This window comes from Mauremys reevesii, linkage group 2 (assembly GCF_016161935.1).
Source record: "Mauremys reevesii isolate NIE-2019 linkage group 2, ASM1616193v1, whole genome shotgun sequence".
Classification (NCBI taxonomy): domain Eukaryota; kingdom Metazoa; phylum Chordata; order Testudines; family Geoemydidae; genus Mauremys; species Mauremys reevesii.
The window spans coordinates 232826282-232852960 of record NC_052624.1 but is presented as its reverse complement, the minus strand read 5'-3'; the positions used below and the strand labels follow the sequence as shown (position 1 = coordinate 232852960).

The following is a 26679-nucleotide window of genomic DNA, read 5'->3' as shown; positions in this document are numbered from 1 at the left end:
CCCCTAAATGGCTTAGGGTCCACTCTTAACCTCAAAGACCAACCTTCTTCTCTGACCCACCATATGCATTCAGCATTCATCCAGAACACCTAACCTCTGTGATCCAGTTGAATTTAGTGCAAGACATTCTCAGGTCTTGGCCTCTGAAATTAGCTTCCATCAGAAATACATAATCTATGTTGGAGTCTGGCCACATTCAGAAAGAGCTGTAAAAACTTTTTGTTTTGTTTTGTTTAGGCTTTTTACTAGCTTCCAGGTCTACAGGCAAGATTATTTCCAGCATTAACCTTTAAGAATGCAGTGCTTCACGGATTCATGGGGCCAGACTGGAGAGGAGTGCAGACAAAAGTGGGTTTAAGTTCTATCTGTTGTGATCATGGATCACGGGGCAGCCCAGAATCCTGGCATGATGGCTGCTCTATGCTACAGCAGTTCTACATCACATGAGGATTCCCTCACACAGGGGAAACCTCAAAAGGCTGGGTAAACTGGCTTTATGATTTTCTTGTGCTACTGGAACGGGGGGGGGGAAGGGGGGGGCGCTATAGATATATTGAAGCTATAAAGTTTCTTTGCTTCCTATACTTGGGGAAAAATGTTTTTACTTTCAATCCAAACCATGTAAAGTGTGTCCAAGTACTTTATGATGGGTGCATCATAAGTCCTTATAATGACAATAAAGAGAAATTACAGTGATTAGTTATAATATCTTATACATAAATATTTACTAAATAAAAAACAAATTAGCTTTTGTTACACTTAATGAGTTGCTCTTGCTATTTGACTACCTCCATAATTATCTCTTATTGAAGCTATGTTATTGATCTTTCCCAGAAGGAGGTCCTGTCTATGCAGGCCTCAAGGGAAAAAGTTCCATTTTCTATGCTAAAAACAACAAAAAAAACCAGGAGACTTTCAACGTTGTTATAATGCAAGTTCCATTCTATTCAGCCAGATGTTAGAATTCTATTTTGTTAGACATTCAAATGGAGTGACATTCCCTCTATGCTATTCTTCATTAGACTACCAAAATGGCAACTTCCTTTTTAATCAGTTAAATATTCTCTCAAATTTTTTAGTGATTTAACTTTTTTAATTAGATATAGTGAATGCTACAAAACATAGGATCACATCAGTAGCTTGTGTAAACTAGTGAAATTTTACAGAAGTCAACTCAGTGTGGTCCCATATTAAAAAAGATTCTATTGTATATTAATCTTTTTTTACTCTATCCATTGATCATAAATAGTTCTCTGCAAGTATTTAGGAGTCAACATTTGAAATTTGAGCTGCGTTGCTTAGTCCTGAATGGTCAGTTGTTTCTGCTCCCTGATTGGATGAGCACACACAAGTACTTCCAGCAGAAGTCAATTCACATCTGAATTTAAAATATGTTTTCTGCAAATAAACACAATAGGCACATAGCCAGCGCTGAAGCAAATTTGTTCTTTTTTTTTAAAAAGCAAATACAATATTCACCCAGCTCTTAAACAAGACCTCAGTTGTGAAAGTATAAATAGGACAAGATAAGGTTTTGGGCAGCAGTGGATACTGGGCACTGAATAGTGGTCTATGTTCTTTTGGCACGGACTGCAATATGATGGCATGATTTTTTCTTAACTAAATAGCGTCATTGGACTGCTGCTCTGAAAACACACTTCCTTTATCATGTTTGTCTCAGCAAGGTTTCCATAAGGAGAGAAATACATTGATTCCACCAAAACAAATTGAAAATTATAGTAAAAAAGCAACCAGATATACTATTTAGTATATATTGAGTTATCATCGGACAGAAAATATTAGGCTATATAGAGGAAGGGATGAATTTAGATCCTGTGTGTGTAACTGATACAAATGAAAGTATGAAGTTGACTCTGTGCCCTGTGGAAGACCGTAGGGGAGAAATGAGTGCAGCAGGCGTTGGTATGTGTCTGAAATAACAAACCTACTCCAGTAACACTCCAAGTGACATAGTGGGTGGGCAGAAGAAACCAACAAAGCAGAGAAGCTGCAAAAGGACTGAAACCAGCTTTTCAAATTGTGAAGATAGGCATAGAGCTACAGGGCAAATAATGCCCAGATTTACCATGTGCAATCCCCTATAGTTCCGAGGAGCTAGATAGTGTGTAAATGAGCGCAGAATTTGACTTACACGTTATAGTCTCGGGTAAGCAAAGCATGGAAATTAGGATAGAAATTAACTGCGAGTTAACAGCAGAGTCAGGTTGGGGGAATCACATGAAAATGATGAGTAGAGTTTTGTATACAGAAGTAAGAGGTCATTTTTGGAACCTGGAAAAAAGATCCCCTTTTTCTAAATCTGAGAAGTTAACAGGGTTTTCCCAGCCAGCTGAACTAGCTTAACCACTCCTTCTCATACACTGTGTGTGCCACTGATCATGCAGAATATTATGTCTTACTTCATGGGATATTTTTAAATATATGAGAGAACAGTGAAATAAACACCTTTTCAGTCTGGGATTTTCTGCTCCTTCATTAAGTGAGGCACCTTGATGCCACTGTGATAGGCATTATATAAAACATAAGACAGTCACAGAGAGAGAATCACTTTGCAGTCCACCTTTCTCATTATGCAAAACCTGTGTGCTTCAGTGGCCATGAGTCAGCTGCAAATAACAGCAAGTTCCCATGTAGATGTGAGTGGAACAAGAACACAGTTCATATCTTGATGCATTGAACCAGCTGGTGATTAAAAAATTTTCTCCCCATAGACTGTATGGTGCCTGCGCACTGTGGCCCGTGATCACATCTCCTCCTTTTGCTTGATGTCAGCTTGTTTGACGCTGGAATAAGGTCTTCTTAACTGCAGTTACATTTGTAAATGTTTCATCAAAGCTCCTGAATGTCTGGTAGCCAATGGACCCAATGCGTGCTGTAAATGTGATCTGGGTCTATCTGAGTGGAGGAACAGCATGACCATATTTACGGTTGTTGCTATTCTGGGGGCTGTATGACGCTTTTCTCCCTTTGGCTGACCACCGCTTGGCTGCTCATCTTTCAACACTCACTCCAAGCATGATAGGATGAAATAAAAAACAAACAAAATTTACTGGTGGGAAAGTTACTTGCAAGTCTAACACTTACTTTTAAATATCTTTCTATACAGTATTTCCCTCAGTAATACACACTAAAAATAATCTGATTGGACAGTGTTTTAGAGCATTTTTGATCCACCTGGGTGACATCAAACACTATCGACCTAGTTTTCTAAGAAAAAAACAACTAAATTGTTCAACAGATTGGTAACAGGCTGCCTTGCTCCTCTGTTTTATGAGTTCAAATCTAAGACAGATTGGCAACATTTGGTTGCTACCATCACCTGATGGCTCTCAAAGCCTGCTTTCCTGTGAAAAGTGAGTCTCTGTCCAGTTGCCAATAGACGTAATGCAAGATCCATCTCTCTGCTATAGTTTTGCTAGTATAATAAGGATTTGTTTAAAAGCCCACTCCTCATGGGAAGAGATGAGAGAAGGCAGTCACACTTTATTATTAAGTTCCATTTATAAACAGTTTATAAAAGGTTCATAAATGATTAATAGCTATTATAAGCATGACATAGACATGATTAGTAAGTGTTATAGATGGTTATAAGCAAACCAGGACAGGATGTCACAGATGGTTATAAGATACCTATGGACCTGTTGGACTCTAACAGTTGACTAACCATTTATTAAAATTTATAATTTATTTATTAACCCATTTATAAGCTATTTATAAATGGAAGCTTAATAATTCAGTGGGATCAAGACAAAGAAGAATTATAGGTCCAGGTGTACAGTGTTAGTTGGGATTTATGTTAATTTCTAAGGAACTCAAATATTAAGGTGATATGGCAAGACAGACAAATGAAAAACTCCCAATTCCCCCCCCCACACTATAACTGGCGCCCTTATATAATAGAATTCAGAGACTAGATGATGAATGGACACAAAATCTAAAATACCCTCTCCCCCAAGTCACATCTGTGGAAAGATTTGAGAAAATTCACACTACAACTGCTAGCTCTGAATCTTTTCTGTGCTTAAATTGAGGATTTCAGCCTCCAGAGCTTTCAAGCAATCACACCTTTTATATGTGCTAACGTCTCTAAAATAAATGCAATCACCAAAACGCAGCTGCCTCCTTCAATAGGAATGAAAGGGTAACTTCTGAAATCAGTAAAAAGGCACACCTCCATCTTTAAAAGCACAATTCTGGGCACCACATTTCAGGAAAGATGTGGACAAATTAGAGAAAGTCCAGAGAAGAGCAACAAAAATGATTAAAGGTCTAGAAAACATGACCTATGAGGGAAGATTGAAAACATTTTGGTTTGGTTAGTCTGGAAAAGAAAAGACTGAGAGGGGATATAACAACAGTTTTCAAGTACATAAACAACAACCATAAAAGGTTGTTACAAGGCGGAGGGAGAAATAATATTGTTCTTAACCACTGAGGATAGGACAAGAAGCAGTAGGCTTAAATTACAGCAAGGGAGGTTTAGGTTGGACATTAGGAAAAACTTCCTAATTGTCAGAGTGGTTAAGCAGTGGAATAAATTGCCTAGGGAGGTTGTGGAATCTCCATCATTGGAGATTTTTAAGAGCAGGTTGGACAAACACCTGTCAGGGATGGTCTAGATAATACTTAGTCCTGCCTTGAGTGAAGGGACTGGACTAGATGACCTCTGAAGGTTCCTTCTAGTTCTATGATTCTATGATTGTAAGCCAAAGAAATTCATAGTTAAGGTTAAACTTACCAGAAATCCATATGTTAAGGTATGGAAAGGCACTTACAAACAACCTTAAATCTGCCCTGCAGTGGCACCATGAACAGGGCCGGCTCCAGGCACCAGCCCAGCAAGCAGGTGCTTGGGGCGGCCAACGGAGAGGGGTGGCACATCCAGCTCTTCGGCGGTGGGTCCCTCAGTCCCTCTTGGAGCGAAGGACCCGCCGCTGAAGACTGAAGTGGAGGCGGTAGTGCTGCAGATCGCGATTGTGGCTTTTTTTTTTTTTTTTGCTGCTTGGGGCAGCAAAAACCCTGGAGCTGGCCCTGACCATGAAGAAGGAAAAATTAAAGAAAATCTAATGTATCTTTAAAAACCAGTTTAATCTAACCTAGGACAACAAACAATAATATGCCTTAATCATAATGAAAAGATTATTGCATGATGTCACTGCAGGGAAACCTAATTTCTTTGAATATAGCCTAGACACAAGAATCCAGTGCTTTTTATTTACATTAAAAGTTTAAAAAGTCTGTGTTACTCCACTATTAAGATCATTCAGGACAAAGAAGAGATTGACACCAATTTTTTTTTTATTAAACCTAATGCTAATATCTAATACACAGGTTAAGGAAAGAGTGTCTATACATCTGGGTATAATGCTTAAATTATCCAAAAGTTTGATTTTAAAAGCCATAAAATATGTATAGTACGTAATTTGCAATATCCCACATTTAGGCTAATAAATGTAATGATACAGTTACAAATTTTAGCATCCAAATATTTGAATACATCACTCATAAAAAGTTAGTGGCATGTGGAAAGCAAATATAGCAACGAGTGTAGATTGTCCCTCAGTAATTGAGAATCTAGGATAGGTTGTCCCTCAGTAAATACAATCCAACAGAGAAGTAATTTACTGGTAGTTACTTTCCTGACTTTGATTCTCAATGGCACTTCAGCTCATCTCTCCTGGTATTGCTGATGTCCAGTGATGTGCTCATAGAATCATAGGACTGGAAGGGACCTCGAGAGGACAGCTAGTCCAGTCCCCTGCACTCATGGTAGGACTAAGTATTATCTAGACCAGTGGTCCCCAACCTTTTTGGCACCAGGGACCGGTTTCGTAGAAAAAAAAAATTCCGCAGACCTGTGGGATGGTTTTGGGACGATTCAAGCGCATTACATTTATTTGTGTACTTTTATTTCTATTATTATTGTAATATATAATGAAATAATTATACAACTGACCATAATGCAGAATTAGTGGGAGCCCTGCCCCCTATCTGACCCCCACCCACTTCCTGCCCCCCCGACTGCCCGCCCCCCTCAGAATCCCCGACCCATCCTGCTCCTTGACCCCCACCACCCTGGGATCCCACCCCTGCTTCCTGTCCCCTGACTGCCCCAACCCCTATTCCCCCCCCTGCTGAGTCCTGACAGACCCCCCCCGGAACACCCACAATCCAACCCCCCCATTCCCTGCCCCCTGACCGCCCCCCCAACCTCCACCCCCTCTCTGTGCCCTGACTGTCCCCAGGACTCCCTGCCCCTTAGTCAACCCCCCTGGCCCCAGCCTTTTACCCCCGGCTCCCTCCTCACCCGGAGCCTCAGCGCCTTACCCGACAGCTGCAGCGTGTCTGCAGTGGGGCCTGAGCTCCGTCCCGCTGAGAGCCGCGTGGTGAGGGGGCGGGGCTGGGAGCTCCACGCCGAGCGGAGGCAGCTGAGCTCAGCCCGGAGCTCACAGCCCCACCCCCTCACCACGCGGCTCTGAGGGGGCGGGGCTCAGGGGCCCCGCCGGAGACACGCCGCTTGATGTGCTAGGGGTCGGTTCGCGGCCCGGTTCCTAACAGGCCGCAGACAGGTACCGGTCCGCGGCCCGGGGGTTGGGGACCCCTGATCTAGACCATCCTGACAGGTGTTTGTCTAACCTGCTCTTAAAAATCTCTAATGATGGAGACTCCACAACCTCCTGAGGCAATTTCTTCCACTGCTTAACCACCCTGACAATTAGGAAGTTTTTCCTAATGTCCAATCTAAACCTCCCTTGCTGCAATTTAAGCCTACTGCTTCTTGTCCTATCCTCAGCAGTTAAGAACAATATTATTTCTCCCTCCTCCTTGTAACAACCTTTTATGTACTTGAAAACTGTTGTTATATCCCCTCTCTGTCTTCTCTTTTCCAGACTAACCAAACCAAAATGTTTTCAATCTTCCCTCATAGGTCATGTTTTCTAGACCTTTAATCATTTTTGTTGCTCTTCTCTGGACTTTCTCCAATTTGTCCACATCTTTCCTGAAATGTGGCACCCAGAACTGGACACAATACTCCAGTTGAGGCCTAATCAGCACAGAGTAGAGCAGAATTACTTCTTGTGTCTTGCTTATAACAGTCCTGCTAATACATCCCAGAATGATGTTTGCTTTTTTTTTTTTGCAACAGCATTACACTGTTGATTCATATTTAGCTTGTAATCCACTATGACCCCCAGATTCCTTTCCGTAGTACTCCTTCATAGGCAGTCATTTCCCATTTTGTATGTGTGCAATTGACTGTTCCTTCTTAACTGGAATACTTTGCATTTGTCCTTATTGAATTTCGTCCTATTTACTTCAGACCATTTCTCCAGTTTGTCCAGATCATTTTGAATTTTAATCCTATCCTCCAAAGCACTTGCAACCCCTCCCAGATTGGTATCATCCACAAACTTTATAAGTGTACTTTCTATGTCATTATCTAAATCATTGATGAAGATACTGAACACAACCAGACCCAGAACTGATCCCGGTGAGACCTCACTCATTATGCCCTTCCAGCCTGACTGTGAACCACTGATAACTACTCTCTGGGAACGGTTTTCCAACCAGTTATGCACCCACCTTATAGTAGCTCAATCTAGGGTGCATTTCCCTAGTTTGTTTATGAGAAGGTCATGCAAGACAGTATCAAAAACTTTACTAAAGTCAAGATATACCATGTCTACCACTTCCCCCCATCCGCCAGGCTTGTTACCCTGTCAAAGAAAGCTATCAGGTTGGTTTGACATGATTTGTTCCTGACAAATCCATGCTGTTACTTACCACCTTATTATCTTCTAGGTGTTTACAAACTGATTGCTTAATTATTTGCTCCATTATCTTTCCAGGTACAGAATTTAAGCTGACTGGTCTGTAATTCCCTGGGTTGTCCTTTTTATAGATGGGCACTATATTTGCCCTTTTCCAGTCTTCTGGAATCTCTCCCGTCTTCCAAAACTTTTCAAAGATAATAGCTAATGGCTCAGATATCTTTTCAGTCAGCTTCTTGAGTATTCTAGGATGCATTTCATCAGGCCCTGGTGACCTGAAGACCTCTAACTCATCTGAGTAATTTTTAACTTATTCTTTCCCTATTTTAGCCTCTGGTCCTACCTCATTTTCACTGGCATTCACTGTTAGCCATCCAATCACCACCAACCTTCTTGGTGAAAACCGAAACAAAGTAGTCATTAAGCACCTCTACCATTTCCACATTTTCTGTTATTGTTTTTTCCCCCCTCACTGAGTAATGGGCCTACCCTGTACTTGGTCTTCCTCTGCTTCTAATGTATTTGTAGAATGTTTTCTTGTTACCCTTTATGTCTCTAGCTAGTTTGATCTCTTTAGTTGTTTTTCCCCTTAGTCTTGCTTCCCATAGGATCTGACCTACCAACTCCCTGAATTTGCTTAAGTCTGCCTTCTTGAAATCCATTGTCTTTATTTTGCTGTTCTCCCTCATACCATTCCTTAGAATCATGAACTCTATCATTTCATGATCACTTTCATCTAAGCTGCCTTCCACTTTCAAATTCTCAACCAGTATCCTCCCTATCTGTCAAAATCAAATCTAGAACAGCCTGTCCCCTAGTAGCTTTCTCCACCTTCTGAAATAAAAAATTGTCTCTAATACATTCCAAGAACTTGTTGGATAATCTGTGCCCTGCTGTGTTATTTTCCCAACAGATGTCTTACTAGCTGAAGTCCCCCATCACCACCAAGTCCTGTGCTTTGGATAATTTTGTTAGTTGTTTAAAAAAAGCCTCATTCACTGGTTAGGTGGTCTGTAGTAGACCCCTATCATGACATCACCCTTGTTTTTTTTTTACCTATTTTATCCTTAATCAGAGACTTTCAACAAGTCTGTTTCCTATTTCCATGTCAACCTCAGTCCAAGTGAATCTATTTTTAATATATAAGGCAACACCTCCTCTCTTTTTTCCCTGCCTGTTCTTCCCGAGCAAGTTGTACCCTTCTATACCAATATTCCAGTCATGTGTATTATCCCACCAAGTCTCTGTGATGCCAACTACGTCACAGTTGTGTTCATTTACAAGTTCTTCCTGCTTATTCCCCATACTTCTCACATTAGTATACAGACATTTAAGATACTGATTTGATTCCCCCCCGCGCCCTTCTGTCATCTCTCTCTTATCCTTGCTATAACAGCTCATGCTCCCCCCAAATTCCGACCCTTCTCCCAGGTCTCCATGTTTTGTCTTACTGTAGCGAGTCGGTGTGGCTCCCCTCCTGCCCAGCAGAGGGAGCTCCCTCCCAGACGCCCAAGTGGGCTGAGTCATCACTTCCTGTCCCCGCCCCCTGGAAGTCAAGGGGCGGGACAGGAAGTAGAAAAGGAGAACGCCAAAGCTCAGTCAGGAGCCTGCCACCGCCGCGAGCAGACGTACCGGCGGGAGCTCCAGACTGGGAACCCTCTAGGACCCGAGGTGGCGATCAGGACTGGCCCCCACTGCCCCGCGCCTGGTACAATGAGGAACCCGCGGAACTTCCCCGGGATCGGAACCCGGAGCAGCCACCAGGACTTCCTCCCGCCCGGTACGAGGAGGAGCCGCCGCCGCCGCTTCCGCCCTGCTGTTATCCGGAGGAACCATCGGAGGCAGCCTGGCCGGACTTCCAGCAGGAGTTGCTGGACCTGCCCCCAAGCCCTGGTCCTGCAGACCCCATGCCGATGGACTGGTCCGAACTCACGGTGACCGAGGAGCAGGTACCGGTAGAGGGGGAAATGGAATGTAGCCCGGGGATAGCCGACCCCTGTCAGGCTATAGGCACCGAGGTGCCCATGTCAGTGTGTTTCGGTCAGGACCCCACTGACCAGCGGCAGTGCTAGCCGCTAATAGGGCCCCAGGCTGGGACACAGTGGAGTGGGTGGGCCTGTGTCCCCCCTGCCACCCCACTCACGGTTGGCAGTCTCCCCCTCACCCCAGCACAGACAGAGACGCCTGCACTAACCTGAGTTGCTGTCGCTGCTCAGCTCCTGACATCAGGGCCTGAGTCCTGTGGACTATGGTTTGTTGCCCCGCCCGGACCAGAGGGTCTGGGCTTACTAACTCTGTAATTGCTCAGCTCCTGAGGCAAGGACCTGAGCCCTAACTGAACCGCTGTAGTAAACTACTGTTGCCCAGCCCCTTGCTCCAGAGGGCCTGGGTTTATATTGAACTGGTGTTGCCCAGCTCCTGCTGTAAGGATCTGGGCGTAGAACTGCTATTGTGCGGCCCCGCCCTGATTGAGGGCCTGGGCTTACACTGCTTGACTGGGTGCCTTGTGTTCAGCCCCCTGCTCCAGAGGGCCTGGGCTCATATTGAGACTGATTGCTGTTATCCAGCCCCCTGCTCCAGAGGGCCTGGGCTCATATTGAACTGCTGTCACCCAGCCCCCTGCTCCAGAGGGCCTGGGCTTATATTGAACTGCTGTCACCCAGCCCCCTGCTCCAGAGGGCCTGGGCTTATATTGAACTATTGTTATTCAGCCCCCCCTGATCCAGAGGGCCTGAGACGTGAGACGGTGCTAACCCTGATTTCTTGCCACCCCACCAGTTAGAGGGGACAAGGAGCGAGTCGGTGTGGCTCCCCTCCCGCCAGCCGGAGAGTTGAGCCCCGACCAACAGCTTACACTTACCTATGGGCTTTGATCACCTGCCTTCAAACCTAGTTTAAAGCCCTCCTCACTAGGTTAGCCAGTCTGTATCCAAATATGCTCTTCCCCTTCCTCGATAGGTAGACCCCCATCTCTGCTTAGCAGTCCTTCTTCCTGGAACAGCATCCTGTAGTCAAGGAAGCTGAAGCCCTTCTGGTGACACCATCCTCGCAGCCAGGCATTCACCTCCAGGATGCATCTGTCTCTGCCTGGGCACCTACCCTTGACTGGAAGAATCGAAGAGAACACCTCTTGCACTCCCAGAGCCCTGTAGTCACTTCTGATCTGCTGAGGGTCATACCTTGCAGTATCATTAGTGCCCATATGGATGAGTAGCATGGGGTAGTAGTCAGAGGGCCGGATGACCCTCCACAATCCCTCTGTAACGTCTCACATACAGCCCCCTGGCAGGCAGCATATATCTCGGGATGCCAGGTCAGGGCAACAGATGAGTGCCTCTGTCCCCCTCAGAAGAGAGTCACCAACCACCACTAACCTACGTTTCCTCCTGGGAGTGTTGGCTGTGATCCTCCCAGCCTTGGGGGTACATGGCTTCTCCTCCTCTACTTTTGGGGGTGATTCCTCATCACTCGTTGCAAGGGCAGCATATCGACTTTCAATCACCATCGTGGGTGGGTTGGGAGTAGGGGTGGAGCACTGCCTGCTGCCAGAAGTAACCAGCTGCCAGTGACCTCCCTGTGACAGAGCCATATCCTCCTCCCCAGTGGTGTGATAGCAGTCCTCTGTAGCTGGATAGTTTCCTCAGCCTTGGACGTCTCCATATCAATACTCTCAAGGAATATATGTCCCTTGACCTCCTGACTACATTTCTTACAAGGCCCTCTCTATGTCATCTCTTTCACCCTAGAGCCCCCTCCCTGAGCTGCAGCTCCCTATTCATGGCTTGGCCCTCAAGTCACTAAGGTCCTCACTTCCAGGGTCGTCAAAGTCCTACTGGACCAGCTTTCTGGCTGGTGTTTCCAGTGCTCTGTGCCACTCCCTAGTGGCTGGTAGGAGAACCCTGCCCTCTACATTGGGTTCCAGCCCAGGAACCCTATAACAAGCAGCCAAGGTCTGTACAGGCTACCCCTTGCTGCTGTTTTCCTGTGCTTCTTCCTACCTCTCTAGCTTCTCCCTCTTTCTGGGTTTGCCAGCCCAAGTTCCCACCTCACAGAGTGACTGTACACTACTTCCTTGCAGCCCCCTTGCTGCTCATAGTTCCTGGACTTTATAGAGGCCCCTCCTGTTCCTGCCCAACTGAGCTCATTTCCAATTAGTGGCCTGCTCCCTGTCTCCTTCTTCAGGTGCATCCTGGGCAGTTAATTGGCCTGCCTAGCCACTTCAACCTCTCCAGACCTTGTGTGGGGTAAGCACCCCATCAAATTCCTTAACGTATTAATAACATTTGTCGTTTTTTCTCTTTTTGCAGAAAATCCTATGGTGTTGACATGCCAGCATACACAGTAACACTTTTGTGACTAATCTATGTGATATTCAATTTGTACAAAGCGATATGTTCCTGTCTACAGCAAACAGACATCATTCAATTGTGTTAAATATAGTCATAACTAAATATATGTGTAAATTTATTAACTTGGATAACATAAAAATGATGTCTGCCACCATGAAGCCAGGAAAGAATTTTCCACTTGTCTTTGAGTTTTCTCATATAAAGGCTTTTATACCACTTTTACTCCTTTCCTCCAGCCCCTGGCGTCCACAACCGCTGCTGTGTACTACTCAGCCACAGCCAAGGATCTGGCTTCATGTGGCAATACAGCTTTGATGATCGCAAAGGTTTTAAACTGCTCACATAAGCCCCAATTCAGCAGTCTATACCTATTCTGCAAAGCATTTAAGAATGTATTTAAATATTTTGCTTAACTGGATCCTAGGTGCTTGATCCTGCAAAGTGCTGAGCTCTCTGGCCCTAGTCGGGCAAAGCACTTAAGCATGTGCTTAACTCTAAACACATGAGTAGGGGGAACTACACAAATCCTTGACGTTAGATGCATGCTTAGGCCCTGATTCAGCAAGGAATTTAAGTGCCCAATTTTTACTAATGCAAAAATTCCTTATACAAGTAGTCCCACTGATTTCAATCAGACTACTAGCATTAATAATGGTTTGCATGCTGTCTCCTGTAAAATAGTCACCACTGTTCTCCAGCTTCCATAGTTTAGTCTACACTTACTATAGTATCACTCTCTAGTACTCTGTAATCTCCTTGCAGATGGGACCTTTTCTTCTGTGATTCAAGAGCCAAGTGTACTCTTATGGCACTAGGTAATAATTATAGTCCCCAGTACATGAATGACAAAAAAATCCACCACTTTTTGTTGTTCACGATTAAAGCCGTAGCTGAATTTCACAGCTTGAAATGTCACGGGTATCTAGTCCTCAGTAAGAAACAGACCTCTGATACATTAGGCAAAAATATTTAATAAAGTTAGAAACAATTATATTCATTCATAATTACTTGTCAAACTGCATTACAATTGTGCAACTCAGTACAACCATAAGGTTGTAAATTTGTGAAAGAAAGCCTGAACAGTAGAGTTAACTCAGCAACATTATATAGGTGCAGTATTTTCAGTTACTGTAGACTTAAGAAAATGGAGCTACACTGGCTTACTCCTGGGCTGAATTTAGCTTAATGTATGTGTCATGGTTGTTACTCTTTCATTTCCTGACTTTTTTTCCAATTTTTTCACCTTGCATTAATAAGGTTTTTGCTTATAATAATCTGTAGTTTCTATTAATAGTTTATTTTAGACAGTGCTTAACCAAAACACTTCTTAGCATATGCGCAACATGCCTCAGGTGGCACGTGACCAGGATTCATCACCAAATTTGGTCTGTTGGTTGCATCATTAGCTTCCCAGCTTGGGCCAGGTACTGATGGTGGGGACTGTGACATGAACACTGATCCAAGCCCCCCAATCAAACCACTTTTTCTTTATTCTGCTCTATCAGCGTAGGAGGTCACATATCACAGGAGATGAAATTGAGGAAATTATGAGATGTATATGTACTCTCCCACTCCCCAAACACCCGTTGCAGTGAAAAGTTTGTTTTAAAATGTTCTTTCAACCCGTCTGTAACTTTAAAAGAATGTGAAACTAAGGTTTCAGAAAACATCAATCCCTGCAGTTCTGAGCTATCACCAACCACGATTTCTGTTTCTTCTCCACTAAATCTTGTCCAGTGTTTGTGCCACCTCCTGTCACTTCCCTTATATTTTTATCTGATTACCAAATGTCTGGTGAAGAGTGCTTGGCAGTATTTGAAGCTATCCAGTCATCCAACGACCATCAAGTTAAAGGCATAATGAGACTTCTTAAAAGGTGACAACCATTATGTCTTTGAAAGATCACAATTACAACTACAGTATCCTGTGCCCCATACTCCTAGACCTCACTTCCTGCAACTATTGTCAGTTTGGCACAGTGTTCATTAGCACCACAGCGAGGGTGGGTCTTCTATGCTGTTTAGGATGAGATAAAGCTTAGCTTTACTCAGACAACACTAGCTCCTGGGACCACCCCTAAAGCTCTGAGAAGTACAAAAGAAGAATTATAAACTTGGAATATGTTTGAGCGTGTTGGTAAAGTTAAACCATCCTCTAAAGGGGGACACTGCTACCACCTGCAAGACAGAGAGGCTGCCCCCAGGATCCTCTTTGTGCATTATCTATAAACACACATGTGTAAACATTTACAGTCACATATGCACCCCCACACCCACTTCCGAACACACTGTATCCTTTCCGCAGACAGCTACAGATACTATATAACTACAAAGCTCTATTAACACATACCTACAAATCTCCGCAGAGAGCCACAGCTGTATTCTCCCACATACTGTGCTTGCAGCCAGCATACACCCCTGCATAGCCCGATGCTCGCGCACAGACAGGCACCCATCCCGCATTGCTCTCTGTGCGCCCAACGCACCTGCCCCGGGGAACGCTGGCACCCAAGCAGAGCTCACCCTACACGCGCCTCCAGCCACGCGCGGCTCACCCCTGCACCCACAGCGCGGGCGGGGACCCTTCCGGGGGTGCCGGGCTCCTGCCCTCACCGCCGCGCGCCGCTGCCTCCGGGTGTGTGAGGGGAGGAGGGGCGGGCTGCGGGGGAGGGGCGGGGGGCGGCGCCGGCGCCGAGCTCCGGGGCGCCGGCGGAGGAGCCCGGGCAGTCCTGCCGCGCGGGGCGCTGGAAGCGGAGGGGCCGCGGGGAGCGCAGCGCAGCGCCCGGAGCCCGGCAGTGGCGGCAGCAGCAGCAGCGGACGGAAGGAGCCGAGCTCGCTCCGCGCTCCCCTGAATGACGGGCGGCAGGTTCGACTTCGACGATGGCGGCACCTACTGCGGCGGCTGGGAGGAGGGCAAAGCCCACGGGCACGGCATCTGCACCGGGCCCAAGGGGCAGGGCGAGTACGCGGGCTCCTGGTCCCACGGCTTCGAGGTGGTGGGCGGCTACACCTGGCCCAGCGGCAACACCTACCAGGGCTACTGGGCGCAGGGCAAGCGCCACGGGCTGGGCGTGGAGACCAAGGGCAGGTGGATGTACCGGGGCGAGTGGTCCCACGGCTTCAAGGGGCGCTACGGGGTGCGGCAGAGCCTCACCACCCCGGCCCGCTACGAGGGCACCTGGAGCAACGGGCTGCAGGACGGCTACGGCGTGGAGACCTACGGGGACGGAGGTGAGCGCCCCGCGGGAGGGAGGGGAGCAACGTGCCTGGCGGGCCACACGCACTGCATGTGTGTGCGCGCACACACGTGTGCCGCCGCTGCCACCTGGCGCGCCCCACGCACACAGCCCCGGGCGCCTGGGCTCTCGCAGGAGCTGCTCCGCCCGCGCACAGGACCCAGCGGGGGCACGGCTGCCAGGAGGCAGTGGCAGGCGCAGGGGAAGGAGGAGTCTCAACTCTTGACAAAGTTTCCCCCCCCCCCTTTTGTGCATAGATTGCGCGCGCGAGCAGGGCCGCATTGAAACCGCGGGAGCGGTGCATCTTTTGCCAGGGGCAGCTGCTGAGCCTGCGAGCAGATTCCCCATTGTCAGTGGTTGAAACTGCAGCCAGCTGACAGAGAGTTGAGTGAGGCCTCGATCCTAGAGCTGGACCTAATGTGACACCGAGCGGAATGGAGGAAGGTTCATAAAGGAAGCTACGTTGCTTTACACTCATTAGGGCAATGAAAACAAAGTGTTGGTTACACTGTTGCAGGTGACCTAGGGTTAATATTAATTATCCTGTTAGAAACGCTGCATTGGAGTGATAAATGAAGAGGGGATGAAACTTATGAGCTGTTTCACTTTTAAAAGTTCCACATTCCCAGGGCTATCGTTTTTCCTTCACCAGCTGGTAGAAATGTTTGCAGATTCCTAAGCATTAGAAATAAATTGCGATTGCTTGAAAACATTGGTTTTTGCCTGTTCTTTGTACAACTGCTGGAGGTTTCACAGGTCGTGTTCTATTGATTTAGCAACACTTACATATTGTATCAGAGAGAAAACTGGCAAATAAATCTCACTCACTTTTGAGAGATTGTATGGGAAAACAATATTGATAAAGTCTCAAGAAAGCTAACAGTGGCCAAAGAGATTATACATTATTAGATGTAATCAATCTTGGACCCACCTACATTTTTATAAAATGAGCTTATTTAATTAACACAGAAATATTGTAACTTAAAAAAAACCCACATGTGATTCTAAATACAAATCATGTTTTGAAATAAGGCCAGCTGCTGTTTCTTTCCCTTACAACCCCCCCCCCAACCCAACCCAACCTTTCTTAAAAACTCTCCCATATTTTGTGACTTCTGCCATCATATTTAGCATATCAAGGTTAGCATCATATTTAGCATATCAAGTTAAGGTTCAGCAAGGTGACTCATGAGTAAAGCTTACACAGTTGCACAGTTTCATTTAATTGTAGTGTACATGTGTCATTTCAAGCACCATACAAAAGACAGATGGGCCTGTTTCTGCTCTCACGCTGATTTTACACTGCTGTAGCTTTTGGAGTTACAGCAGTGTAAAAGCGAGAGCAGTGACTAATGGAATTACTTGATCTATCCCAATGTAAGGGGAGAATCTGGCCTAATTTTTTAGAGCTGAAATCTTTAAAAAATGTTACTTAGTTTAACATTTATCACGTACATTTGGCAAGTTCAGATTTGTGTGAAAGTGTGTGAGTGCTGTGCAAGAAGTGTAATTTAGCAAAACAATAGATAACATATAAAATCTGCCTTCCTTGTGACTTAAAAACAGATCTTTGGTTCAGGCCTCTTAAGTAATGCTGTGTATCAGTTTCTACATGAAGTTTGATTTGTGACTTGTGGGCAAACCCGAAAGAGATGCATCAAAGAATGGATGCCCATGTGCTAATGGGGAGTTGAGCCCCACACTTACAAATGAAGCTTTTTATTCCAAAATTTAGTGAGACCATAACATTAATTTTATAATAAAGTTAAAATACATTACTTTATAAAACAGATTGATTTTATAGTTTTACGTTGGGATTTTTAAAAAAACGTGTTTTCACATGCTCATAGTGATCTCTGGGGGCTGAAAGTTTTCATGCTTGGTCTCTGCCTAGAGGGTACATGCATGTTTTTATTTAATTAATTCTAAAACATGATCAGAGTTTTAGTTTACTTTCACTGCACTGTAAGATTGTTTTGTTTGTTTTTCTGGTGGATTAGAAGTTTAAAAAGGGCTGATGGCAAGTATAATTCATTGTAGCCATATTTTTAAAGTAAATTAGGATGCTCATTATTGTTAGAAATAGGTTTCTCAATAATTAACATACACTGTTCTTTTTTTAGGGTAACTGTGGGAATCCATTTTTCCCCCTCTTAATGAAGCAGAATGTAATTCACAAGACAATTGTCTTCATAGATAGTTTGGAAGTCAGTAGCTTTATTAAAAAAATCCACACTATCCTATCTTAAGAATTTTTGTTCTGTTAATGTATATCTATTGCTAAGGCCCCAATTCTGCAAACACTTAAGAACATGTCAGTATATTTGAGCATGTGCATTCCTGTTGATTTTAAACCGCTCATGTGAGTTAAGTTACACACATGCTTAGGTGTCTGCAGAGTCAGGGCCTTAGTTTTGAGGCACTGCAAACAACACAGCAGCAAATGAGAAAAATATCTGAATTGTTACTACAAACAAACTGAGCATATACCAAAGCTGCTCAAAATAAGCAGAAATTGGGCTTGTTTTATGCTGAGTCGGCTTGTGCATTGCGTGTTGGCGAGTTTTGCTGGCTTGTTATTGTTTTTAAAGTAGCTTGTAATTGCAGGCCATTGTTTGCTGTTCTGGAGAACACTAGCATAATGAAATAAGTTTATATATGTACTGATACTTAGATTGTAGTGATTTTAAAAAAGAATCTAAACAGATTTTTCTTAAAGTTTTTCTTAAAGCATGTAAGTGTGAGAGGGATGTACATATAAGTATAGAAATAACAAACACTGGCAACAAGCAAACTTCTTCTGCTCTCTGTCTGCATACAAAACTTCCTTTAATTTTCATCTGCACCACAGCATAATACAGTCCATTGTGTGTATGTGCTTTTTAAACTGGTGTTCAACTAAATCTCCATGGAAAAGGTTATAAATTTAGGTTTTAATTAGAGCTAGGTAAACTTTTTAGATCAACAGTTATTTGCTGACAAATGCAATTTGGGACCATCCAAAACTGTTAGTGAATTTAACTGTAGTGAATTCAACTATTTTGCTGTGTGGCCCAGTTGTAGCTCGTTTCTTTGAGGAACACATGCAGTTTTTAAATCATTTGGTAATTACAATGGTAGCCTTAAAGCCACTATCAGTGGTACTAATTAGTTATCAGTTAATAATAACTAATCAGTTATAGTTAAATGAACAGGAACCAAAAGCTTTCTGTTAAGTTTTTTGTAGATCATGTTGTTTATTGAATATGTTAGCCTTTAATTATATTACAGTGTTATTATGGATAAATCATACTCCTCTAACAACTTCTTAAATTTTCACTTTGGAAATAATAGATGCAACTATAATTTATGTAAGACCATTGTTTCCACATTTATGTATATGTATGCTTTCAGCAAACATTTTAAATGGAATATATTTTGAATATAGCTGTAAAACTTAATGCAAGAGTGGACACTTTTCTACATGATACCGCCTAGTAATAATAAAGAGGGATACCTTTCTGTTTAATGCCTAATTACAGCCAAATATCTGAATCCTTGAGAATTGGTGCACTGCAAAACTACACACACGCAAATCAGATGAAATATCCATGGCATGGTGTTTTTGTTTATTCTCTTCCTTCCCCTCCCCTCCCCCCATGTTTGATTTATAGAATATTCCACTTCCTCGTTAGCTAATTTTTCTTTTCTTTTTTTTTAAATAAGGAGCTGGCCTTGATTTCATTGTCCCAGTAGAAAGAAGAGTCTGATAAGCACATAAGAGTAAATTAATTGTCCTGGTTTTAATGCTCTCTGGGGCAAATCATAACCATTTCCATTTTCTCCTACAAAGAAGTGAAAAACATACGTCATAATTGTTACATGTGTTTGATCTTCTGCATTCCCTTTTCAAAACAAAAATATTGTATGATCAAGAAAAACTGCCTACCATCCTAGCTTTGATATTTATGATAACTTTTTTTATTTACATAGAGTGGACCTGATTCTGATCTACACTGTTCTGGCAATATAAAGAGGCCACGTGGTGGGTTGCCAACATGGTGTAATGGGGCCTAGTCTAAATGAGAGTGAAGTGTATTTATTTTAAAGTAACAGAACAGTTATTACTGGCATAACAAATTGGACAGTTGATATATGTAGCAGCAAAACAGCTGTAGCCAGATTCTCCCCTCTGGGTTCTAAAGGTACACCTTTCGTAATCACATGGATGGAAGTGGGGGCAAAATATAGCTTCAGCTGTGCTAGAATATTCATACATTTATTTCCAGGAAAAATATTTATTAAAGTAACAAGTGTCAAGAAAAAGACTTTACTTTTAAAACTATTTACAGACCACATCCATGTATTATGCTCATGTTTTTTATTTGCCCTGCTCCATATGTTGAGTATTTCTAAATAACCATGTTTCTAGATTCAGCAGCTTTAAAAACCAGTGCTTCAGCAGGTATCTAGGATACAGAGAGGGAGAGAGAATCTAAGAAAGTTGCTTACTGGTGATGTCAGCAGCCATCTGTTAGAAAGGAAAACCTTCACTTGCTAGAATATTTTAACACTAAATAGTTATTGTTGAGCTTATTTAACATTATATGAAATATAAATTGGTTAAAAAAATCTTTGTGACAAAGCTTATAAATTGATGCTTTTAAATTAGCATGTTCAGACAGGTATGATAAGTGGCAAATGGTAATAATATTGTATATTGATGAGTAATTTTCACACAAATGCATAACCAAACTGGACTATGTACATAAAACTGAGATTTAATTTCAAACAATTACTCAAAATAAACTTTAAGGGATGTTAAAATTTGAGGCATTTGACAAATGCAAGCATTTACAGAAAATCACTGACTTCAAAATGTCAAATATATTTATCTAAAGAGCAATTTAATGTGTTATGCAGCTAACAGACTACAATCAAACAAGATATTTTAAAAAGTTTCTTCTTAGTACTTTTCTAAGAATATCCAGAGTTGTGTATGTTAGTGTTTTGGGCAGTTGGTGGAGGGTAGGAGGAGGAGGAGAGAGGGAGATAGAACCTCCATGTTTCAGGGTTTAAATCAATCTCTAACTTTTAAGGATTAGGACAAGAACTTCTTGGGGGCCAAATCTGGCTATTGTGGGGTTTCTTGCACTTTCCTCTAACACATCTGGTATTGGCTATCGTCAGATGCAGGATATTGAACTAGGTGAACCACTGGTCTTGACCCAGTATGGTAGCTCCTATGTTCTTAAGGAGACAACCATGTACCAGGGAGTAACCTGAATTCACTTTTTTAACCCCAGGCAGTACATCATCAACCACACAGATATCTGTTACTGCCTCTTTTCAAATGTTATGCAACTCCCTCTTCTGTTTCCATTTTAAAAAAAAAATCAGTGTTAAGACTGTGACATAACATATTCAGGTACAGCTAAAATGGTATCCCTTAATTCTCTGCTATTCTGCCATTGGTCTGTCCTAATTACATACAGATGAGCACAAATGAGAGGGAACTTCAAATTCTTTTCATATTTAAGTGAATAGTGAGAGAAACTTGAAGTTTCTGCCTTAGGTCTGATAGCCTCATCACAAATTTAGTAATGCAATTATTTAATTAAATATAAAAACAAAATTTACAAGCAAAACTATTTTCCATGTCTCGTCAGTCATCATTGTTCTAAATTTCATTAGGCCTTGAACATGTTGTCTTTGAACCTGAACTCAGTTGTTTCTTAAGCAGATCTCCCACTGATTTCACTGGCACTTTTGCATATGATCAGACCTCAGGATAAGATGTATGCTGTTTTTCCGGGTTCTTTGTGGATGTCTCATAATACAGTATTTCTCTTGCTACAAATAGAATAAAGGTCTGAAATGAAACACAACCTACAGGGAAGTTATTGATTTTATAGAGAACACAGCTATTAAGTATTCATGGTAGTGAAATATATGTTGGCAGCAAAAAATGTAAATGCCAAAATTTCACAAGGAGTAAGAAGAGGCAAAGGTAATATACTACAGTTTCATTCCTGGCATCTCAGCAAAATTAGATTTTTTTTTCCTGTTAAAATATATTTTGACACTAGTGTGCAAGAGGTCATTGTGCAATAAACCATTAGGAGTGCCTTTTTGTTGAGAGACCCAGATTAAAATCAGACTGGACACTACTGGATTTTTAGTTGTCTTAGTACTGGGTTAATTTGAAATGCTAAATTTTTATTAAACAGCAGAATATTTTTTTTAAAAAGTTTGAAAAATATTTTTCTATTCTAGGATTCTTTTTATCATGTAATATGTGTTGCCTTTTCTGATGAAATTTTGCCAAAAATGTTTGATAAAATAGCTGGCTGTAGGTATACTATTATAGTGTTGGCATCAGTTCCTCTGTAATTGAATTGCTTCTTAAATGTTGTTTCCATTGGTTATTCTTTTAAAAGGTACATACCAGGGACAGTGGACAGGAGGGATGCGGCACGGATATGGTGTACGTCAAAGTGTACCTTATGGCATGGCAACTGTGATCCGTTCACCCCTCCGAACATCTCTAGTCTCACTTCGTAGTGAGCAGAGCAATGGCACTGTTCTGCATGACATTACTTCAGACAGCCCAGCTGGAACAAGAGGTGGGTTTGTTTTGAATTTTCACAGTGAACCGGAAGCCATGGGTAGTAAGAAAAGAGGAGGCTTGTTCAGAAGAGGATCCCTTCTTGGTAGTATAAAACTTAGAAAATCTGAATCTAAATCATCAATATCTAGCAAACGTAGCTCTGTCAGGAGTGATGCTGCTATGAGCAGAATTAGTTCTAGTGATGCCAACTCTACGATTAGTTTTGGAGATGGTGACTGTGATTATTGCCCTATGGAAGACCATGTTGATGCCACCACAACAGAAACGTACATGGGAGAGTGGAAGAATGACAAGCGCAATGGTTTTGGTATTAGTGAGCGTTCAAATGGTATGAAATATGAAGGAGAATGGCTAAATAATAAAAGGCATGGATATGGATGCACCATATTTCCAGATGGCACAAAGGAAGAGGGAAAATATAAAAACAATGTTTTGGTCCGTGGAATAAGGAAGCAACTTATACCAATAAGAAACACCAAAACTAAAGAAAAAGTGGAGAGAGCCATAGAGGGTGCACAAAGGGCAGCTGCTATGGCAAGAACCAAAGTGGAAATTGCATCTTCAAGGTATGTAATTGCAAAATGCATGCTTTTGCCACTTCGTGTGTAGCAACAAAAATGTATTGTTTGCAGTAAATTATATTGACAGAGGCTCTTAAAAGTTTGAGTACACATTGTTGTCTTCAATGGGCACCCAAGTTCAGCTCTGTTTCATATGTGCATTTTGACTGACTTTAATGAAGTTGCATGTATGAACCTGAGCGTAGAATTTGCCACCATAACTTGAGAGAAGTATTACTTGCACATTTCAGAAATATACTATCAGTCTTGCACGCTTGCACTTAAACTATAGAACTACTACTAAAATATATCATTGTGTTCCATTGTACACACGGAATAATAATTTATATGCCATCTTGAAAATTAAGCTGGTGAAGAATGTGATGGCCTGCTTATGAAGTGGAATATCTTTCCATAAGCATGTTACACTTTTGCTTAGGGATTTGTTCTTTACTGCAGGTTTTCAGATAAAATTTAAGGTGTTGGTTTTAACACTGAAGGACTAGATTCACAAAAGAAGTTGGGTGCCTAATTAGCACTTTAGGTGCCTTATTCCCAGAATCATGTCCCACTGGGATTCACAGAACCCCTGCTAAGTTGCCCTTGAATCCTTTATAACTTTCAGGACAGCCGTTAGAGAACTCACCTGGAATGTAGGAGACACACTTGTACAGTTGTGCTCTAAACATCTATTTATTAGCAACACTCCCTTCCCCCCAGTTCAAGTCCCCCCTAATGCCAGGAGAGGGTTTGCAGCTGAGAATCCCACACAGAAGGAGAAGCATTCCTGCCTCCCAGACTTAGGCGCCTATCTAAAAGGGAGGGGCAGATCTTAGTACACCTCTTGGCATGGCAGCTCCCATTGGCTAAGTTACGGGAGGCATTGTCTAGCATGCTGGCTTTAATGAATCCTGTTTTTGAGGCACCCATTTCTCTGTACATTCATTGTATAGGGATCTAGGTGCCCAACTCAGGCTTTGTGAATCCAAGTGATTTTCTAAGTACCTAAAAGTTATACATGGTGATGTTGAATGTCACCATACCTAAGTTTCTTTGTGAATCAGGACCTATCTACTTATTTGGGAGAGAGCCTCTTTTCACTCATTTGATCTGGAATCTCCTCAGTCTAGATGGGGATAGGGACCCACTTGCCAGGGCATTCTGAGGGGACTCTCAGTTTTGAAACTTGCTTCCCCCATTGGATCTGAAATAACCAGAATCTGATGACATTCAGGGTGTGTTGCAAACGTCATGGGTTTTCTTTTCCCCAAGTGTTTGAAAATGAGACAGAATTTTGAGGGTAGTTAACAGGGAAAGAAGGAAGGCTGTTTCAACTTTTTTAATGTTTTTGTTTTTTGGTTCAGGGCTGAGATGGAATTGCCACAATTTAAAGTATAATATAGGCAGTTTATGATTTTTAAGTGTTTTGTTAAGGGTGCTTAAAGCAAATAGATAGGCACCTTTTTTATTTTTTATAAATGTAAATAAAGCTTTCTGGCAACTTTCCACATTTCAAATTACTTTTCTCAGTCAGACTCTACTTGCAATTTACTGTCATCATAAAAACAGCTTTTTAAAAAAAATGCTGTGAGGAAATATTGACTGGCATGTTAGAAAGAGTATATGCCATATTACACTTGTTAAAGTTGACCTTCCACTACTGACACCAACTTTTGCTTGAATTGTACAGCCACTCGCGCATAGATTTAAAAAGATCTATTCGCTACACATAAGTAAAGAGTGAGTACCAAATACATGGAAGAAGTTGGATTTGTGGGTGATTTATACTGAAAAGCAGTTAAGTGGCAAACACATAAAGAGGTTATTGGGCTACTAATCCAATTAGAGGTAAAATCTGCTTGGTAACACAGTTTGCCCTCAAATGAGTGTTGGTAGCTGGATTTTGCAAAGAAGTCAGGGAGGCCTTTGGCAGCGTAACCATTTAGCAAAGAATTGAAGCAATAACTAATTTTAAAACAACATACAAAATCCAGAATAAGAATTTAAGTTTTATCAGAAGAATTAAAAGTAGGTTGAGTAAAGAAATGCGTCATACTGTACACATTTTGATAAAACAGATCATAGTATATTATGAAGTTAAAAAAACATGGATCTAAAGAAAAATAAAGATGATTTTAAAGCAGTGTACTGCTTCCTAATAAAAATTAGAGTAATATTTTAAAGAATCTTTAAGAGTTTGTAAATGATGTTGTAACAGGGTACAGACTCAACCACTGCAGCGCCTCCTGCTGGTTGGTTTGGGAATTAGCTCTTTTAGCAGTGCAGCTTCATTAGTGGTGTCTCGCACTCCATTATTTTCTCAGTCTCCACCATCCTCACAGTTGGACCCATGTCACTCTCGTACTGCAGCATCCCTTCTGGACACTGCCCTCCGGCTGTGCCTGCTCTGCTAGCTCTCAACCCGGCCCTCCTTCCAGGGGACCAGCAGCTTCTGGTTCTATCACTCGCCTCAATGGCTCACTGCAGTCCTCAGTCTTGCCCCTTCCTCCAAGGGCAAACTGCAGTCTGACTTAGCCACTCTCATCACTGGCAAGTGAGGGGGAAAGGAGGGTGCCCAGGCTTGCCCGCTATTCTGAGCCCCCAACCCAGGGACCCTCTAACAGCAACCACTTACTGCCCTCCTCCAGCTCTCCTCTACTGCCTGTTTCCCTAGGTCCCTTCCCTGTAGCCCCAGCACCGTATCTGACCCTTTGTGTCAGGGCCCCAGTCTGGCAGTCATCAGCCTAGAGCTCTCCCAGCCTCTGCTGACTCTGCCCAGCTCTGTCTTAGGTGCTTCTCTCTCTGAGAGCTAGTTCTTCTCGCTTTGCCCCCAAGGAAAGAGACTCCACTCTGCTCTGCCCTGCACCCTTCTTATAGGGTCCAGCATGGCCCTAATAGGCTGCTTTCAAGCCTCCACTTGATTGGCTCCCAATAAGCCCTTCCAGGATTGGCTGGAGCGCTGCACAGCCTCTTTGGCTTGCTTTAACCCCTTCCACTACAGATGTACATAAGGTCTTCAAAAGATGTAAATTAGTAAAGGCTGGATATGCAGAAACACCATTTTAAGGAGGTGGAGGTAAGGGTCCCCCAAAGTATGACTATGGAAACTATTTGTAACACTGTATTCATTTCTGAACACTGTCTTCCTAAAAATGTAGACAAATAAGGTAGAATTTAAAGGAGAGCAATAAATATGATAAAAGGGTAGAGGGACTGGTTGTTACAAGGAATTTAAAGAATAAAATTATCTATAGATTTGCTGAGCAATAGCTGAGCCCTGGTCTACACTAAGAACTTATGTCGGTGTAAGTAAGCTCAGGGGTGGGGAAAATCCGCACCGTGAGCGACATAGTTATATTGACCAAACTCCCAGTGTAGACAGCACTATATTGATGGGAGAGCTGCTCCCATCATCATAGCTACCACCTCTCGGGAAGGTGGAGTACCTATGCCGACGGGAGAAGCTCTCTTGTTGGTGTAGGTAGCGTTTTCACTAAGTGCTGCAGCTGCACCATTGCAGCACTGTAAGTGTAGACAAGCCCTAAATGTGATTTGAGAAAGATTGTTGAGACTGGTACCGTGTGTAATTGAAGTTACAGGATGAAATTAAGAAAAAGAAATTGGTAATGAGAGCTGGATATATACCTAGATTGATGTACAAACGCTCCTTGATGGCCCTTGAAGGGTATTCTCCACCTGTACTTTTTGTAATCAGCTTTTGTCATCCTGAAGCAATCAAGTGATAAAAGAGCAAACACTTAACAGAGCATCAGAAAATACTTGCGTGTCAATCATAACTAAACAACAAGGAAGTTGTAAGGTAGGATTAAAGACCAGTAGTGACTTGTCTTGAAGGACATTCATATAGGGAAAGCACAGATTATATTGACCCTCTGCTGTCCTAATTGTTTAGGACAGTGGAGATGGGATGGAGAGATGGTTATAAAGGATTAAGAGGGTGGAGGAGGTGGTTGATAAACATTTTGAGAAGTAGGGTAGAGTGAATCTGTGAAATGTATGTGCATATAGTTCCATAAATTAATGTTTATGGGAACATCAGGGAATATTCCATGTCAGGAAAATATAACCCTTTAACAAAAAAGAGAGGCGGTCTGGCCTAGCAAGACTACCC

At 42.7% G+C, this 26679-nt stretch overlaps 2 protein-coding genes across 16 annotated transcripts in view; one reads left to right on the top strand and one right to left on the bottom strand.

Annotated features, from left to right (window-relative positions):
- Positions 1–15213, bottom strand: part of GDAP1 (ganglioside induced differentiation associated protein 1) — a 57214-nt gene extending 42001 nt beyond the window's left edge. The window contains exons 1-2 of one of the 5 annotated variants that reach the window (XM_039524032.1): positions 14492–14688; positions 10654–10898 (exon numbers count right to left, since the gene is read on the bottom strand). The gene's annotated coding sequence lies outside the window, so the exon portion shown is untranslated. Of the gene's footprint in view, positions 1–10653; positions 10899–14491; positions 14733–15173 lie in introns of those variants that run through there. The other 4 variants (XM_039524037.1, XM_039524035.1, XM_039524034.1 and 1 more) reach the window with 4 other exon arrangements.
- The window catches only part of JPH1 (junctophilin 1), a 120340-nt gene continuing 108493 nt past the window's right edge, over positions 14833–26679 (top strand). For 5 of the 11 annotated variants that reach the window (XM_039524020.1, XM_039524022.1, XM_039524025.1 and 2 more), the window contains exons 1-2: positions 14834–15372; positions 21797–22553. In XM_039524020.1, coding sequence (XP_039379954.1) covers positions 14994–15372; positions 21797–22553 — 1136 coding nt within the window. In that variant the 5' untranslated portion in view covers positions 14834–14993. Of the gene's footprint in view, positions 15373–15634; positions 16041–21796; positions 22554–26679 lie in introns of those variants that run through there. The other 6 variants (XM_039524029.1, XM_039524028.1, XM_039524024.1 and 3 more) reach the window with 5 other exon arrangements.